The 19883-nt window shown below is 38.8% G+C and overlaps 1 protein-coding gene across 2 annotated transcripts in view; it reads right to left on the reverse strand.

Moving 5' to 3' along the window:
* The window catches only part of NELL2 (neural EGFL like 2), a 363845-nt gene extending 345428 nt beyond the window's left edge, over positions 1 to 18417 (reverse strand). The window contains exons 1-3 of one of the 2 annotated variants that reach the window (XM_082349392.1): positions 18225 to 18417; positions 17439 to 17524; positions 16866 to 16994 (exon numbers count right to left, since the gene is read on the reverse strand). In XM_082349392.1, the coding sequence (XP_082205518.1) occupies positions 16866 to 16994; positions 17439 to 17493 (184 nt within the window). In that variant the 5' untranslated portion in view covers positions 17494 to 17524; positions 18225 to 18417. Of the gene's footprint in view, positions 1 to 16865; positions 16995 to 17438; positions 17525 to 17908; positions 17990 to 18224 lie in introns of those variants that run through there. The other variant, XM_082349391.1, reaches the window with a different exon arrangement.
* Between the last annotated feature and the right edge of the window lie 1466 nt (positions 18418 to 19883).

Consider the following 19883-nt stretch of genomic DNA (forward strand, 5'->3'; position numbering starts at 1 on the left):
GAAAAAGATTTTTTAATTATTATTTTTCATGACTATAAAAAAAACACAGACATAAATAATTCCAACAACATAAAAAAGGAACTAAGTAGGAAAGGAAGTCTCTGTGCAAGTGGAAAAGTGTAAGAGATTGAGTGACGAGGATGTCTATTCTGCGTACTTGGTCATTTTTTTAATGGTATCAGGAGAGTCATTTCAAAAATACTTTGATTTGCTCTAAAACCATAATATATTCATGGTTTTGTTAATAAATTGTTATTAAAGATTATTTTTTATAATATTTTTGAAGATTACATTTAATTAGAGCGTGAGGCTTCTCTCATCAAAGAAAGAGGGTATCGATACAAAATCGTAATTTTTTCTTCTGTAAAAAATACATATCGGAGGTGTACACGAAAACAATGGAGTACAGCTCATTGAATAAAGCAAATTTATGAAACAAGTTTCTCACAGTTGTTGCAAAATTTACCAACTTGAAGTATATGATGAACAGTAATAAAATGAATAAATAATTTGAAATGATAGGGACTTGCAACATAGCCCTGGCAACATTGTTAAACGGAGCCCATAGGGACTGTATAAACCTTTGGCAACAACTACAACAACGTAGATGTTAATGAAAGAGAACAGCCAAAGAGATCAGGAAGGAGAAAGTGCAATTTAGGAAGAAAGTGGTGAATCCAGATGAAGGGATTAGATGAAACAGGCAAACATGATTTTGCTCTTGGGGGTTATCCAGAGGCTCTGGGAGCCTAATAATCTTACATACAGTATGCTTAAAATACCTATACTGTAGGTACATATTTACATAATTATGAATAAAATTTGGCTAGAATGCTATCCATATTGTGTTAATCAAGTAATTCATCATTCCCTTTTTTGTTCAAAGAATTAGCAAGAGAACCCTAGACAGTTATTGTTTATAATAGAAATACCTTAATCCATCTGGTCAGCACACTACTGTCTTGGAAAGATCTGACTAGGTTAGTCTGACAAACTCACACACCCACCACCACAAATCAAGAGGAATAAAGAATCCACATTCATAAATAAATATTAATGGTAAACTTCAGGAAAAATTTGGTAAGGGATTTCGTAAAGTCATTTCTATGCATTTTCTATAAGAAAAATACTGAAACATTAAATGGGCTAAAACTCCAGACAAGTCCAAATTTGGGTTTTTTTGCTTATGATTGCATGTCGATAACAATATATGTACATATTAAAAAAAGATAACCCACCACTGTTAGTTCATGGTAATACTAAACAGAATGATATAAAGTCAAGTATTATCTTTTTTTCAGTCTTTTTTAGCATCCTGCTAAATCTTCACTTTTCACCAGCAATTTGTTTATTTACTGCTATAGCTATAGACAGAATTAAACTATAGCTCCAAAGATATAGTGCTTTCAAAATCAAAATGCAAAAAAGCTTCACAGGTCTATCTGGAGGACAGAATAGTGGCTAACACTTGTTATAAACCCCATTCCTCCTACAGAGGGAGGATGTGCCATGTGCAAAATGGCCTATTTCAGTTCCAAATGTTGGCAGCAATCTGGACCAGTAGACCCAATTCCAGAGCCAGCAGTACCCAGGTCTTTTCACGCATCACATACTGACAGCTGAATCTGCTTGTGGTGCCTATGCCATACTGTGTTCTTCCTCAATACCTACAATGCCACAAAGACGGATTTTGTCCTTCAAAAACATTTGATCTTTTCTTTGAAAGTGCACTCCGTTCTACTTTCTCTAATTAAAAATAAGTCTCTCTGCAGCAAGAATGTAGAACATTCATTCTACACTTCCCATCGTCCTCTCTCATATTTTTATAGATTTATTTTACAAGTTCTCTCCATTTAATCCACTAAAATCTAAATGTATTCACTGTCCAATGGTCATCAATATCAACAGAGCATTTGATTTACTATTTTTCCTTGAATAGAGAGCCTTGTACCTGAAATTCTACATCTCAATTTAATGATTTGAACATTTCCTTCTGTGGCGTCATATCCCAACATACACTGTTGGAAAAAAAAAAAATAACAAATTATATTTTCCTTACCTACTTCTTCTACTAAGATAGTGTGGAAAGAAAACAAAGCCTCCGATATCTCCCAGTAGTACACATTTGTTGCAGGGTTATATAATAACTTCAGAAAGTCTAAAAAGAGGTAGTTCTGCATTTGCACCTCTATTCTGTTTTCTTCCCATGAGAGGAAAGCTTTGTTACACACAGATGGCTACAGTTTAAACATTCCGTCTAGTTTCTTCATGACAGCTAGGATAGTGTTTACTTAAAAGCAGGCCTTTTCTTGTCCGATGCCTGTGTAATTAACATCAGTCCCGGAAAGTTTCAGAAATAAGACTGAGCCTGCAACTTTCCACAGCCTATCTGGCCTTTCCCCAACTTCACCCTCTGACTTTACTAATTTGCTGACCAAAATAACAAAAAGTAATCATCCATTAAATAGGTGGGTTCTCCCCACTGGACACTTTCCTGCCTGGTCAATGATTCACAGAATGAACACTCATTTTTTTTCCATTAGTCTCTGAAACATGTTCTAATTTGGAAGTGTGTTATCAAAGAACAATTTAAATTACACTATTGTCACTGGAAATGCAACTCAATTATTAAAAAGTAGACCCACAGCAGCAAAAGGATGAAAGGTACTATGAGATACTTTGTTGTAGAGAGGCAGCTATGATAAGGCTAATGAAATTTTTGCAGCAACTTGAAAAAAATTGACCTTTGCATCAGAGTCAGTGTTTCAGGTGAGTAGCAGTAAATACACATTTATTCTGAGCTCTTTTCTTTCCCTTTATAGGCCTGATTTCTTGCAAATTCCCATACTGCAACTTCACATTCCAACTCAAGTGCTTATATCCAATTCATTTCAACGTCAAAGAATTCTTAATTTTAACCCATAATAGCCTATGAAAAGTATAATTTAAAACAATGCCCTGTCTCTTCAGGATTATTTTTTATCACAGAAATTAGTGATGAACTTAAGGAAGAATTTGGTAAGGGCTATGGTAAAGGCAACTCAGATATGAGTTTGAAATGTTAAAAGTCCAATTAAAATGACTTCCAACTTCTGACCCTCGAATTTTAAGTTAAAGAAATTTGGTAAAGTCATGTCCACATGTTTTCTTTCAGAATAGTAATGAAACATGAAGTGTTCTAAAACCCCAGACAAGCCCCAAGTTTGGATTCTTTGGTCTCAAATTTGGATGCAACAATCCCCCCTTTGAGACATCTTAAAGCAAATCTCCCCTTTACTTGGGGTATGATGTTTCCTCTCCTGTAGTGAAAAATCTCCTTGTTTTCATTTGAAAGGCAAAAACAGAAAGCCTAGAGTCACAGTGCTTTTCTAAGATGTTTGAATTAAATTATCTATTAAGTATCCTATAAAAATTCAGTCTGAACATCAGGGGATAGGAAGTATTAACAGAAGCAAAGTATTTACATTTCAACTGAACTTTTGAAAATGTCTCAGAAGGAAGGACAAACATGAATGATGGTAACATAAAATAAGCTGCCTCTCAGGAGTACTCAAACACTTTCAACAAATCTGTATTTATAGTATAATTAGCAATTTGATGAAATGTAGTAAGAATACACCAAAGTATATCAGTGAACATGTCCTCCTCCAAAATCGACAGGCTCTCAGGAAACATCCAGGTTCAACACTCAGTTACTAGGAGCACTGCCTCTCGTTGGTAGCATGCAGCAACCGTTTTTATGTGTCTTTTTTTTTTTAACAATCTGTTAGTCTCCAGGAAGAACTCTGCTCAGTTACAAGTATATGTCAACACACACAACTCATAGTGAGGGTGTTCAGCTACCAATTACTGCCGGAAATTTAAATGAGTTCTAAAAATATAGGTTATATTCTGCTCTAAAATACTTAATCTATTTGGCACTTTTTCTCGGACATTTAATGGTCCATCAGTACAATGTGTTAGACTAGAAGAACATAGAATTAGACATACTGCTTGCCTAGGGGATTCTCTATTTAAAAAGACAAGCAAAATAGATCAAACACTAAAACACCAGTGAATGGAAGAAATAAAGTGGATCACTACCATTAAGAAGGAATATTCATATGACACAAATGAACCTATCTACGAAACAGAAACAGACTCACAGGCATAGAGAACAGACTTGTGGTTGCCGGGAGGCATGGGGGTGGAGGGAGGGATGGATTGGGAGTTTGGGGTTAGCACACACAAACTATTATATATAGAATGGATAAACCACAAGGTCCTACTGTGTAACACAGGGTACTATATTCAGTATCCTGTGATAAACCATAATGGAAAAGAATATAAAAAAGAATGTTCATATATGTATAACTGAATCATTTTGCTGTACAGCAGAATTAACACAGCATTGTAAATCAACTATATTTCAATTTTAAAAAAGAAGGAATATTTATAAATCAGATACAAAATGCACAGCACAGTAGTAAATGACAGGATATCTCTCCGTAGCAAACTTCAGAGTACTAGAACTTCAAGATGCTTTTTAAAAGGGAACTGTTTTGAAGAGAGAGTCAAGGATTGTCAGACAGATGAAAAAGAAGATGTCCTGGACACCCGTGGTTACAATAAAAAGTTAATTAAAAGGGAAAAGATAGTAATTTACTTTTAGCTGGAACTAAAGTAATCTTAGAAATCATTTAGTCTAATCCCCACCCCATACCCATTGAAACATCTTCCCTGAAATAGGTCATTTAATCTCTATTTGAGTATTATTAGAAGCATGTTTATTGGATGGATGGATGGATGGATGGATGGATGGATGGATGGATGGACAAATATTGCTTAAAATAAGCCTCTTAATTTTTGAATTTATTTGTTGAAAATGCTTTTCTTACATTGACTCAAAAATTTCCTCTTCCTAACTTTCTATGCAGATCCTAGTTTTGCCCTCTATAACAGTTCTGCCCAGTAGAAGTATGAGAGCCACAAATGTGAGTCACATAAATAATTTTAAGTTTCTATTAGCCACATTAAAAAATAAAGGAACAGGTGATTTTAATTTTAATAATGTATCTATTTGACCAAATATATCCAAAATATTATTACAACATATAATCAACATTAAAATATTGAGATTTTACATTCTTTTTTTAGACTGTCTTCAGAACCCCATGTGTATTTTGATACTTACACTGCATCTCAGTCTGTACGAGGAACATTTCAAGTGCTCAAGAGCCACATGTGGCCAGTGGCTGCTATATTGGACAGCTTAGTTCTAGACAATGGTTCACAAATTTGGCTGAACATCAAAATCACAGGAAGATTTTTCAAAATATAGATTCCTAGGATTCACCCCCAGAAATACAAACTTAGTTTAGGAAGGCCAGAGAGTATTTTTAACAAGGCAGTCAATTAACCACTGATCATCAGGCTGACATTTGGGCATTACTGCTCTAGAACAACACAAAATAAATCTAAGTCCTCCCGTACATGACTGTCCTTCAAATATCTAAAATATAGGGTCATATCTCCACTGTCTTTTATTCTCCAGGCTAAAAATTCCAAGCTCTTTCAACTGTTCCTCATCTGACATGGTTTCCAAACCTTTCAATTCTCAGGTTGCTGTCCTCTGGATACACTCCAGCTTGTTTGCTTGATTTGCAATAGTGGAGAAGTACCATAGCATAGATAATCCAAATCAATCCTATCTGCCTTGGACATCTTTCTTAGTACGTTCATATGAATATGGATGTCTCTGCTAAATGGTGAATTCACAAAACTTCAAACTAAAATTTTAAACTCTCATTGCCAACAAGTGTTCACGATGTCCAGGTTCTTCACCATGCTGCTGTTTCCTCTGTGGCACACTTCATCTTGGGATAGAGAAGAGCTCTCTCAGAATAATTCAGAGACTAAGTTAAGCAGAACTACCCTTTTTCAATGTCTCTCAACCCTCTTACCTTTTCTTATGACTGGAGAAGAACGTAGGTGTTTTGATTTAGTACAAGAGCTCTTCAGCCTTCTTTAAAATTACATAAATATAAAATATAATAATGTCACCAAAAAAAATAAGATTTCTCACGACTAAATGGACTCAATTCTACATTACAAATATTCACTTACTGATGGTTTACTGAGCATATTATGTGTGCCACCACAACAGGCCAGGAGGCCACAAGAAGGAACAAGGCAGTCCCAAGCCTCAAGGAGATCACAATCTAGTTAGCAAGACAAGTAGATTCATGTGACAAATATTTATGGAGTTCTTACTATATGCTAGACACTTGGGTGATATATTAGTTAATAAAACATCCAAGAAGCCCTGCTCTTATGGAGCTTACTCTCCAGAGGGAAGAAAGAGGATAAACAATTCAAATGACAAATAAGTGCATTACATAGCATGTTAGATGGTAAATGTTATGGAAATTAACAGATCAGAATAAAGGGTATCAATAATACTTGTGGGATAGAAGACAAGTTGAAATTTTACTCAGTGGTCAGGGTAGGCCTCATTAACAAACTGATATTTGAGAAAACATCTGAAGAAAGTTAGTGGGAAAACATGTAGATATCTGGGAGAGTAGGATTCCAGGCAGAACAAATAGCCAGTGCAAAGGCCCTGAGTCAAGAGAGTGCCAGGCCTATTTAAGGAACAGGAAGAAGGCCAGTAGAGTTAAAGCCAAGAGCAAGGCGGAGAGCAGCAAATTAGGCCAGAAAGTAATGCGGTGGGGTGGGAGTGTTCATGTAGGTCTTTGTAGGGCATAATAAGAACTTTATCTTTGACTTTGAGTGAAATGGGGAACCACTGAATGTTTGGGGCAAAGCAGTGACATGATGTGAATTATGTTTTGCAAAGATCACTCTGACAACTATGTTGAGAACAGACGGCAGGGGAGCAAGAGGGTAAACAGGAAGACTGCTTAGGAGGCTATTGCAATAATCCAGGCAAAAGATGACGATGGTGTGGATCGGGGAAGTAGCAGCAAGGAAAATAAAAGTGGTCAGAGTTTTTATGTTAAAAAGAAAACCCTAGCTATAATACAGTGGGGTGGTTGTTTCAGTAAAGAAAGCTTAGAGAACACAGAAGAAGAAACAACAATTCTACCAAAGGAAAGATTAGTATCTTAGGTGAGTCCTGAATAATATGTAAAAGTTCACCAGGAAAAAGAAAGAGGAAAAACAATGCAGAGACGGAACTGGCACAGAGTTGTTAGTGGCCAGGAAAAGTATATGGCATGATCCTTTCCCTGGGGAACTTATAGTCTCAATAGAGAGACAAGACAGTAAATCACTTAAGACCAGAGTCCCAGGTGCCACTGGAATGAAAATTGGCAGAGGGACTATAGAGAGAAACAATCATGCCAGCAAGATATTCAAGAAAAGCCAAAGATGTAAGCAGGAAATGTAGGGAAAGTGACTGATTCATAAAGGACCCAAAGGACCACCCCCAAAGGTTCTGTCAACATTACCCTGGCCCCTAAACCACCATTCAAGGTTCCCTGGAATCTTATCCTTTACCACCAGCTCCCACCAACAGACCAAGCTGGTACCTTGCCAAGGAAAGCCAAGGTGACCCAGACAGAGCCAGGGAAAACAACTGTGCTGTTTTTCAGAACTTCTAACACTTCTCCCCACAATACATGACTCAAAATCTAAGCTAAACCTTTAATACACTTAAAAAGTAATGTGTGTTGGGGTGACTGTAGCGGAACTATGTTCTGAATCTTCTTTTGCTGGTTTTCTCTATGCCCCCCCCACTTCTGAACAGTGGTACAACAGGGCAGATTTTACCCCTTCCTCTCCAAACCGACCATTTGTTCTCATTTCTCTCTACCCAAAACCGCATGTCCTCTTCTCCCAAGTAAAGCCCAAACAACAAAAATAGAACAGGAGATGCTTCAGGGCCAGTTTCTCCCCCACTCCACTCTACCTTCACCTTCATCCCTGCATCACACGAAAGTCACCTTAGGTTAGCTCCTCCACAAAATCCAGCATTTCTACCAGGGAGCCCCTAAAACAATCCAAGGGAGCTTGATCTGCTGCTAAGCTAATTCCAAATAAAAACAGTATTTAACGTGTACTGAACGTTTAGTAAATGCCATACACAGTTTTATTCATATAATCTACACATCAACTCTAAGAAATAGTACTGTCATTATCTCAACTGAAGCAGAGATACGTTAAATAACAAGTTCAAGTTCGCACTAGTGAACAAAGGCACCAAGATTTGAACCCAAGATACCTAGCTCTGGAGTCCATGTTCCTAATTACTACTGCACATCAGTTTGAACTTGGAATTGTATCTATCATTTCTTCCCTTTGTCTAGACAGGTAGAGCGTGACCTTCCGAGCACTGGTTTGTTGTCCTCATTCTAAATTTTCTCTTTGAAGGGAGAGACACCTGGTTGTCTGGGTTCCCCATCCCTTCCCCAGAATGAAGACTGTCAGGAGGGTTGCCATCAAGAACAACTCAGCAAATACTTGTCCAAGGGCCCATGTCCAGTTCCTGGCAGCAGCCCTAATGGGAAAGGGAAGAGCTGTGCTCCACTTTTCTTCCCATCTATTCTCTCCCTAATTCTTCTTAATTACAGTGGTTTATATCTGAGTTTCAACAAATATGAAGCAAAAGTTACCATAACACAAATTTTCCCCTAAAAAATGAGTTTCCACGTGACTGGCATCTTTCTTCAATGTCATTTCTAAACTAAAACTAGCAAAAGATGAAAAGTGTCATAAAATTGATAAAAACAATGTAAGAGGAATGCTCAAATGACACACAAAGGCACTAACTTATGATGATCTGATATAGGTAGATAAATATTTAATGAGAAAAATAAAAATTTGACCAAAATGATAAATACCTCAAAATAAATGATTTCTTATTAAAACGTTAAGAGACAGTCCTCAGATATTTTTGCAAAACTAAGCAAACAAAAAACCCCAACACTTGATTTTATTTACTTGTTCTTATAATTGGCTAATAGTTAAATGATTACCTACATTTTGTCAAATGTAGACTAGGACAAATAATTTTCATAGTTTCTATCTTCTTTAAGATAAAGTCCCAAATTTACTTTTTCACTATTTACAATTAAATTTTGGTTCCTGCTTTACCTCCCATAATAACTTATGTAGACATCTTCTTTCCTCCATTATACTGTATGTCCTATCCTTATACATAATAGCAGTGCAATAAATATTTGTTATATTGAATTAAAGTAAAATCAACAGGAGACATCACACCATAAGGCCTTAATATCTAATACCAAAGTTACCAGTTAGCACATGGACAATAATTATCTGAATTATGGACAGATAATAACAAGGACTCAGAAAAGCATAGGTGTCTGCAAGAACGCGGTCTGGGACCAGCATGAGGTGAATGAGCTAGTGGGAGATGGAATAAAGCCACAGAAAGGCCCTTCACTTCAGTTATTATCCAGGGTGCACTTTAGCCATGACATTCTAGATCATTCACCAGTCAGAGCCTGTCAAGACTGCTCCAGCTCCTCCCAAATCAAACCTAGTTGGCATCCTACAGATATCCCTGGCACTTTTGATAGAGAACTCTAGTAATCCTTGCCCCTGTCCATAGTTCTGACTACCATAGTGACTGGGTGCCAAACACCATGCTAAGTGCTATCTATTCTACTTCCAACATATGCATGCTTTCTAATTTTCCCCCTCAACCTCTGGATGAAACTTTTGGGGGAAGAAGGGGTGCATTTTTGAAAAAGAAGCACAATTGAAAAAACCCACAACTTGGTTTTATTCTGTTTGTTCTCAGAATGTTCTCAGAATGATGGAGAGAATCCCTTAAAGACTCATCATTTAGTATGAAGACTCTGAATTTACACTTAAAAAACTTTTAAGTCCCAAATGACTAAGATAACTTTAACTGGCTAGTTCAAGCTTCCAACCACTGAACAAATTTACCCTCATGCATAGTAGAAGGAGGGCTCAAAAGAAAGTTTAATTCAGTTACAAAATAAATGAACGTTAACGTTTAACATATACATCAGTTTCCTATCGCTGCTGTAGCAAATCACCACAAACTTAATGGCTAAATCAAAGCAAATTTATTATCTCGCAGTTCTAGAGGTTCAGAAGTCCAAAATGAATCCCACTGGGCTAAAATCAAGGTGTCTGTGAGGCTGAGCTCCTCCTGGAGGTTCTAGGGGAAAATCCATTTCCTCACTTTTTACAGCTTCTAGAAGCTGCCCACATTCCTTGGCTCAAGACTACCTTCCAAGTGCAAAGTCAGCAAGGACCAATCAAGTCTTTCTCACGTTACATTACATTGACACTGACTCTTCTACCTCCCTCCTCCATATTTAAAGGAGTGCCATGGCCATGGCCCTGGGTACATGGCCCTGTGGGCACCCCCCGAGTGATTCCATGAAGTCCACCCAAATAATCCAAAATAATCTCCATATTTTAAAGTCCACTGATTAGCAACCTTAATTCCTTCAGCAACTGTAATCCCCCCTTACCCCATAACATAACATATTTACAGGTTCTTAGGATTTAGTATGTGGACAGTTGGAGGACCATTATTCAGCCCACCATAATCTGTCCTTCAGCAAGATTTATAACCATCCCACAGGCAAAACACATTTACTCTATCCCAAAGTCCCCCAAAGTCTCAACCCGTTAGAATATCAACCCAAAGTTTAAAATCTGGTCTAAACCTTATCAATTCAAAAGCCCTAAATCTCATCATCTAAATCAGGTATAAATGAGACTTTGGGTATTGTCCATCCTGGGACACAATTTCTCTCACCTGTGAACCTGTAAAACTCAAGAAACAAGTTATCTGCTCCCAAAATAAAATGGTGGGATAGAAATAGGATAACAGTTATAGACATCCACACTCAAAAAGGGAGAAAATGCAAGTTAAAAAAATTAGACACCAGATCCATGCAATTTTGAAATCCAGCCAGGTAAACTGCATTTGGTTTTAAGATCTGCGAATAATCCTCTGTGATTCTTGGCTCCACCCTCTAGGCTCTAAGCTCTGTCTTCTGGGCTCTCAGTTCTGCCCATGAAAGGTGGCACATGTTTGCAGCTGAGTAGTTTAACCAGCCTGTTTCTTGCTTGTAGAATTTTGGGGACCCAACAACCTTCTTTCATTACATCTTCTCAGTTGCCCTTTCAGGTTAAGCCAGGAGTGTTATTGCTGGTATGGTTTTCTCAAGAACCTTGTGGGTCTCCCACATGCATCATAGAGATTTACTCCATTAAAGAACAGGTTCCTCCACAAATATTTCCTGGATAAATCCATCTCTATTACAGGTTTCCACTGAGATGTCTGAGGGAATACATGAGTCACAGGTTCAATTTCTTCAAAGTGCCCTCTATGTGACTGAATACTCTGACCTTACTTCTAAGGCACTAGCAAAAGGTTTTTAGGCCACACTATTGGCTTTCTCTCCTGAGTAGGCTTTCCTGCCAGTGAATCTCCTAATTTTAGCATATTTTGCAATCTGGATACGTTAAGAATTTCTCAAATATCAAGTTCTGGTTCCTTTTTGCCTAACAGTTCTTCTCTCAATCTATCTCTCTCCTTTCACATTTTACAATAAGCAGCAAGAAAAAGCCAGGCTGTACCTTTAAAACTTTGCATATATATCACCTCAGCTACATATCTAAACTCATGTTTACAGGTTTTGCTTTCTACATAACTGCAGGGCAGAATTCAGCTAAGCTTTCTGCCACTATATAACAAGGATATCCTTTCCTCTAGTTTCCAATAACATGTTCCTGATTTCTATCTGAGCCCTCACTAGCATTGCCTTTAATGTCCATATTTCTACAAATATCTGTTCATGACAGTTTAGGTATTCTCAAAGGTGATTTGGGTTTTCTTTACCATGTTCCATTTTCTCCTGAATCTTCACTAGTAGAATCGCCAACGTCCATAGTTCTACTAACAGTCTATTCAAGGCAATCTAGCCTTTTTTATCATGTTCCTCAAAATTCTTCCAGCTTATGCCTATTGCCCAATTTCAAAGCCACTTCCACAGTTTTAGGTATTTCTTACAGCATGCCGACTTCCATGAATCAAAATCTGTATTAGTTTCCTATTGCTGCTGTAACAAATCACCACACACATAGTGGCTTAAATCAACACAAATTTATTATCTCACATCTCTGGAGGTCAGAAGTTCAAACTGAATCTCACTGGGCTAAAATCAAGGTGTCAGCTATGCTGTGTTCCTTCTGGACACACTAAATGAAAATCTGTTTCCTTGCTTTTCTAAATTTTGGAGACTGCCCACATTCTTTGGTCGTGGCCCACTTTTATCTTCAAAGCCAGCAATGACAGGTCTAGTCATTCTTCTTTGCTTCACTCTGACACTGACTCTTCTATATCCCTCTTCCAGATTTAAAGGACCTTTGTGATTACATGAGGCCTACCCAGATCATCCAAGATTTGCAACCTTAATTCCCCCTTGACATGTAACACAACATATTCTCCGTTCCTAGGCTTAGGGTGTGAACATCTTTGAGGGACTATTATTCTGCCCACCACAATATATCTTGTATAATGATAAATTTTCAATTCTTCTGTATAAATATGATCTACTGTGTAAACTGATCCGTGCTTTCTTTGTTCGCTTCATTTCATATCATAACGCTTACATTTCCACTACTCTGGATTTCTTCCATTTTCTCAAATGCACCATGCTCATTTCAGGTCAGGATCTTTGCTCATGCTATTTCCTTTGCCTGTGTTACTCTTCCTTTCTGAATCCCCACAGCTCCTCTTCCCCAGACTACTCTTATTTATCCTTTGACTATCAGCTTAAATGACTCTCCTTCAAAGACAGTTTCCTTGATCCTGTGACTCCCTAAACAAGAATGTAGATTCCCATTACATCCTTAGTTTCTCTTCATATCATTTATCTTAATAGTGATTAAATTATTATCTGCGTAATTGTTTGTTTAATGACTATTTTTAAGGCACTATGAAAGTAAAGTTCTAACTTCATTTGTTATAGGCCTAACACCTAGCAGAATAGGTGCACAAAAAAATTCTTCATAACATTAATTTTATAATTTAGGGTACTGAAGCTCATAGAAATTAAGTAACTTCACCATAGAAACACAACTAATGAAATTCCACTTGGGTCTAACTGGTTTCAAAGCCCATCTCTTAGTCATTGTGTTATTCTATTCTAATGCGGCATCAAAATGACCATTGTCTCTAAGTCCACAGATACTCTCTGATTTTCATACTGAAGAAAAGTACTCACTGCCACCTCACTTTCCTTAATGCAGTTACCGTTGCCTAGTGAAGCCAATGACTCACCACCAAATGCCCAATTTCATTCCTGTTTTCAAATACTGGCATAAAGTAGACTTGTGAACATTTTTTTTTCCTTTAAAATCTTAAAGTTCTTTAAAAATAATTACTAAATATTTATTTCCCAATGACCAACTCAGGGAAAAAAAATATGCTTTGATTTTATCTATTTCTCTCGTGGGGATTAGTGACATTATAAAATCTGTGAACACCTTAGAAGAAACTTTATTAAACCAACAGAGGAAACTATCTAGTTTGGGAACCTGTTCAGACAAAATGTTAAAACCAAAGATGTAAAAATCATGTTAGAAAGTCCTAGAACTATGCTTCTGTATACTCTCATTCTTGGTGTCTCATGTACAAAGAGGAAAGATTATTATAATCATTATCTTGAAGAATATTCCCTAGACTTTAAACAAGGTTGATAGACTTCTATTTATAATTGCACTAGCCCTTAACATTTCAGGATTCTTTACAACCTTTCATAGGTCTTTTGACTGTCAGCACCTGGTCCTCTATTTTTTAAAACCATAAGTGTATTTTTGTGGCTATCAGTCAGATTGTAGCTAGAAATACATGGAAGATCTTGATATGGATTCCAAACTGTTGCCTGGTCACTTTTTTCTTTTGAAAAGTATTATAATTGGCACAGATCAAAAGCCGCATATATCAACAGATGATCTAATTTAGCATCTTATTACTTCAATTTCCAAAGCAACTATAAACCAAATTTCAACAACAACAAAACAATTTTAGTGATGCTATATATGATAAAAATCAGGTATGACTTTGAAATACATTTCTACTTGCTTTTATTATACATATGTAATAAATATAATAGTTATTAAGTAATAGTAGATTCTTAGTGCACAATAATTTACAAAAACTATTTAGTTTCTAAAAGTACTGAATTATAAACATATTAACGAAAAATAAAGAGAAGAATGAACTAGCCAAATGGAGAAGCAATATTAAATGAGCAAAAATCATTGGGAAATTGTATGTTGAGATTTCTTTAATTTAAAGATAAGAGACAAAAGAAGATAGTTATATTACTGCACAAGAGATTTGATGGTTCAAAAAGCTCTTCCATCTATTTGGAACATATCTGATAGTACAAAGTAACTTATCTGATAGGTTTATGTGAAATCTGAGAACACCTCACAGGTTTGTAATGTGTTACTATTCCTGCTATGCCATTTTGAAGACTATACAAAAATATCCGCAGCACCCTCAGTTCACTATAAAACGAATCCATAAAATCTTCAGAGGCTGAAAGCTTTTGTCTCTCTAAAATCCATGTAATCCCAGTGAAGCCCAGAACTGACTTCTTAAAAACAGTTTCCACATTCTAATAGCAGAGAAAAGACCTTTCCAAGGTAATGCAAAACTATCAAGCAGGGCCAAAGGTCTACATGTTGTCAATTTTATAATCTAAATCTGAGAATAAGAGAAATCATTAGAGCATAATAAACACATCAGTAATACATGCCTACTGACAACACAGCAGGTAGCAAATACTTGCTGATTGATTGGCTATATGAAATAAGGTGCATAATTTGGCAAGAAATAAAACTTTACATCTCCAAATCTCGTAAACTATATTTGTCAGGTATTTACTCTGTCTAAATATTGTGCTTGGTACCAACAAGGAAACAAAACAATTCATCAATGTGCACTGATATGTAGTAAGAATGGCCAATTCATTCGCAGCACAATGCCTACCTTGAAGAACTGGCAATTTAAATAAAAATGAATACTAAACATTTCTTATAAAAATTTAACCAGGAAAAGATATTGGTGCCTTGACACTATTTCCTAGAAATTGTCGAGCATCAGAGCATAAAATGCACAGTCCTGAAGGTTTCTATTTGTGACAGCTCAGACGGTCTTCAGAGAAAGGCAAGAAGAACGCCAATATAATTTAAAGGACCTTTGGAAATTTTAAGGGCACTTCAACGCCATTTGTTTATCAGGAGCTTTAGCTTCTGTAAAGCTTTCCAGTTAATCAAATTGGCAGCCCTGAAATAATTTTCTTTCCAGCTCACAGGGATTGAAAAATCAGAGATTGAAAAAAAAGGAGAAGAAGAAAAAGAGAAAAACAGAAGCTGAACTCTAATGACACTTTTATTCCGCTCTGTGAATTTTGCTGACAGTCTAAGTCTTATTTCCTTTATTGGATTTGGTCATTGTTTTTAAAGGAGTCAATATCCAAATCACACCCCCACTCCCCACCAAAAAAAAGAACTTTAAGTAAATAAAATATTATCACGAATATCCCTCACAATAAAAGCATTTAGTGGGCTCACCATAATTAAAACAGAAAATTGCATTTAACTTATTGTAAGAGTAAACTTGCTTTAAATAAATGCAACACATGTCAATTTCCTCCTTTTCCAACCGTAAGCTTTGGTGTTACTGCCCATGGTGACACATACTGGCTATACCACGCAACAACACCACTACAGAAACACTCAAGTTTTATTTTATGCCTATTTCTTGGTGGCAACTTTGCTGAAGTGGTTTTATTTTGCATATCCAACTCTTTAGTAATTATGAGTTGCAATTTTTTTGAAGCCATAGCACCAAAATCACAAAAGAAAAACTGGGTGGGGTGGGGAGAAGATGCTTTAGTCAGTCCATCAAATATGTTAAACCAAATTCCATTTCTCTTTTGCCTTCATCTGTACTTTACCATATGTGAAACTAGTCTTTCTGTATGTGTTTAGCTACCTTTTAGAAGCTCATGTTACAGCACCTTCCCACAAACCAAGCAATCTTCAAAAGGGTTGGTAAATCAAAGCTGAAGGATCGATGCATTGGAATTTGCTTTGACTACATAACACACCTAAATATAAATTTAAATGTAGACACTTGTGCATAGCCAAAGTCCACTGACTTCAAAAAAAAGTTTTAAAATCCTAAGTACACGATTAATGGTGAGACAAAGTATACTTCTGAATTAACATTTATTTGAAATATTTTCAAAATAATTTTTAAGAGAATATTATTTCCTTTCTCCTGTCATTGATGGAGAAGAATCATTATCTTTCAGTGAGGAATCTTGTCTCAAATATAGTGTTTGTGACATACAGTAGTTAAAACTATTGAAAGATATTAATTTTTCCACAAAGCTACCCACATGAAGAAATTCCTCTGCAACTGGACACCACTGTACCTGAAACTTTCAGAGAGCAGTGTCTTAACTAAGATTAAGCTACCCTATTCCCTACCTAAATCAAATTCACCCAAATGAGGCGTTTGTGTTATAATTCATTGTTACCCAGGCTCCAAAATCAACCATCTGCCATCGGAGTTTCTGTACAGTAATTAAGGGACTATCCATTAGAACTGGCAAGAGTACAAAGTAAGAAAGAGGAGGGGGCGGGGGAAGAGAGAAACCAAGCCACTTAAAAAGAGATGGAAGGTGTGTGTATTTCACACTGACCCCTCCACATCTCAGCTCAGATGTCATCCATGAGGCAAAACAGAAGTTTGGAGGAGGGGTCAGGCCAGCTCCTCCAGGGGTTATCCGAACTGAAACCGCACTGGGGACTGAGCACGCGCCTCTTACCTTGGAAAAGAAAGGCTTTCGTCCCATTATGTAGCCCGGGGACCTGGCGCACTCCGGTCGTGGACTCCCCAAGTCCTAACTCCGTTAAGACGTCAATCTGTTGGGAGGGGTCCACACCAAGCCCCCAGACTGGTGGGAGTGGGGGAGGGAGGAGGAAAGAAAGAAAAACCTCCATCAAAATACAAGTCTCTTCCTCCAAGGCAGCAAAGAATCGCGTCTTAGAGACAATATTGGAAACGGACAAGAGGCGACTCCCTCCGCTGCCTTACCTGAGATCAGCAATCAAGCTTTAAAGAGCGGAGCACCCAGTCCCATGTCCGTGACCTACTTTAAACCCCTCGCGGTGCAAAGTTCCCCTTGGCCCTCAGACCCTGGACTAGGGGTGTGACCCGCCCTGCGGTCTCCAAGACAAGCACAGAAAAAAATCCAAATCCAAACCCACCCCACCCCTACTCCAAGCTTCCCACTCCAGAACTACTTCAGGCGGAGGAAGAGCGAGGCGTCCCCAGGCAGCTCGGGCTGCCCCGAGGCGGGGGCCATCCCTTCTCCCGCCCCAGCTCTGAGGCCACTCACCTGCTCCGAGACCGAAGAGCAAACAGAATGTTCTCAGTAAGACCCGAGACTCCATGGTGTGGATCTGCTCAGTCCATCGTCTCCCTCTTTAAAAATAAAAATCGAAGAGGTTCTTGGAATCAAGCGGGGAAAAGAGCGTTTGTCTTTCCTGCCGCTGCCTTGGATTTACTGATTAGTAAGAAGAGTACGATTTGGCTGCCTAAGAAAAAAAAGGGAGGACCCCCCAGGCGCGTGCAGAACTTAGACCCTCCAACGCGCACATCATTTCCCCACACAGAACCCAGGCGGCGGGGCGCGGGCTGGGAGGGGGCCGGGAGGTCGGACTCGCCGGGGGCTGCTCCGCCGGGGAATTAGCTCCGGAGCCGAATCAAAGCAGCCGAAGGCACGCACACCCGGAGGAAGGGAGGCCGCCCCAAGAAAGCCGGGGCTGGGGCGGCCCCGCACCCGCCTGTCTTCCCCCGCGCCCGAACCTGTTGTAAAGGCAGAGACAATGGAGAGAGCGCTCGGAGACACGCGGAGGAGAGACGGGCTCCTCGGAGAGGGAGGGGCGGGCCGGGAGGCGGGGAGAGAAGGAGAAGGGAGGGAGCCCGAGGGCGAGGCGCCGCGCCCCGTGTCCCTCTCCCGCATGGACTCCTCGGTCTCCAAGCCCCGTCTAGCGAGCCCCGGAGCCGTTGCAGCCTCCGCCCTCCTTCTCCCTCTCTCGCCGACCCCGGCAATTCCAACCTCCTTCGGGATCGAAAGATTCTATTTCAAGGTGCTAAGTTGATGGGCGGTCTTTGCTCTCACCCCGCGATTTCGGGCGCCTGTCTAGAAAGACGGAGAGAGAAAGGACCACCCAGTCGCAGAAGGCGAGGCTAGAAGGAGACGCACTCGCCCGCCCTTAAGGAAAGGAGGGAAGCCCGCGTACAATCGCGCAACCCCGGGGACTAGAGAGGGGACTCCCTCTCGGGGGGTTGCGGAGGAAGACTGCTAAGGCAAGCTAGACTCCCGTGGTGGGGCTGGAAGTAGAGAGAAACTGGCGGAGACGGTTGGCGAGCCTGGGAAGCCCTGGGAGCTCTGCGGGAGAGGTTCCCTAGCCGGGGCGGGGCGCTGGAGAGCTTCCCCCGCGCGGAGAGCGCAGGGGAGAACTTAGCCAGGAACTGCTGGACAGCTCCGGGACCTCGCGCGCCCCCTGCCAAACACAGCGCCCAGACCCGGGCTCTGGTTCTCCAGGACAGCAGGAGGCAAGGCCAACAGAGTCAGCGTGCCTGCCCATGCCGAAAAGAAGAGATAAAAGATGATGATAGATAGATAGATGATGATAGATAGATAGATAGATGATAGATAGATAGATAGATAGATAGATAGATGATAGATAGATAGATAGATAGATGATAGATAATGACACACAAGGGGGATGGGGTCGAGGGGCGGAGAAACGAGCAGAAGACTACTACGGAGCCTGGGCAAGAGAGAAGAGCCACCCCATCGTTGACCACACTCATGCAGGCTCTACCCACCCTTCACCATATGCACCGAAACCATAACAGTGAGGTTATTTGAGATCTAATTCTCAGCAGGCAAAAAGTATACTTGAGGTTAACAGCATATAGTATTCTATACCCCTTAAATTTTGAGGTAAATTTTGAATAATGACATTAAAGTCCCATATTGAAAAAGTAAGTTTCAAAAACGATTAAATTGTTAATCTGTACAAAGATCAACTGAGTTTCTTAACTTTCCATCCAAACAAGTAGATGCCGAATTCTCCAAAAGGATCCTACACAGCTAGTTACCAAAATACCTACTGGGTAGAGTCTGAGGCTCCAGTAGAGCAATATGTACTATATTATACTATGATGGGATGAGGGGAACATATTTAGTTCTGTCCTTGGAATGTTTAAGGGAAAAAAATTAGAATCTGGAAGCTTTTCCAAATTAAGTTTTAATGCTCTCTCCTTGTCAGTTTTTCCATTTGATTCTATCTGTAATTTTGTAAACTTTGAGAAATATTCCAGTATATATATATGTGATGAAATATTGTTTTATGTAACTTTGTAAATTTGCAAAACTACACAAAATGAAATTAATGTAATTGAATTGAATTAATTCAAAGGAAATTATTCACCATGAAATTAAAGATCTTTCTATAGCAGTACAACCAAAATAATGAACTGTAATAAGTATCTACAAAAGTTACATTAAAAATTGAAACATAAAATGAGAGGGAAAAGTAAATATACATATGCACACATATTTACATGTAGAAGTTCTCCTAACCTACTTGCACTCAACCAAATCATAGAATCAGGGGTACTCGCCAATCTCTGACTCTCATCTATGACATGCTGAAAGCTGGGAGTTAGTAAACTTGTCACATATGCTTATGCTCCCTCCAGAAGAGTAGTATTTTGTATCCAGAATTATTCCAGTTGAACCTGCTATGGTAAATATGTGACCTAATTA

The sequence above is a fragment of the Balaenoptera borealis genome, assembly GCF_965194805.1.
Source record: "Balaenoptera borealis genome assembly, chromosome: 13".
Classification (NCBI taxonomy): Eukaryota; Metazoa; Chordata; class Mammalia; order Artiodactyla; family Balaenopteridae; genus Balaenoptera; species Balaenoptera borealis.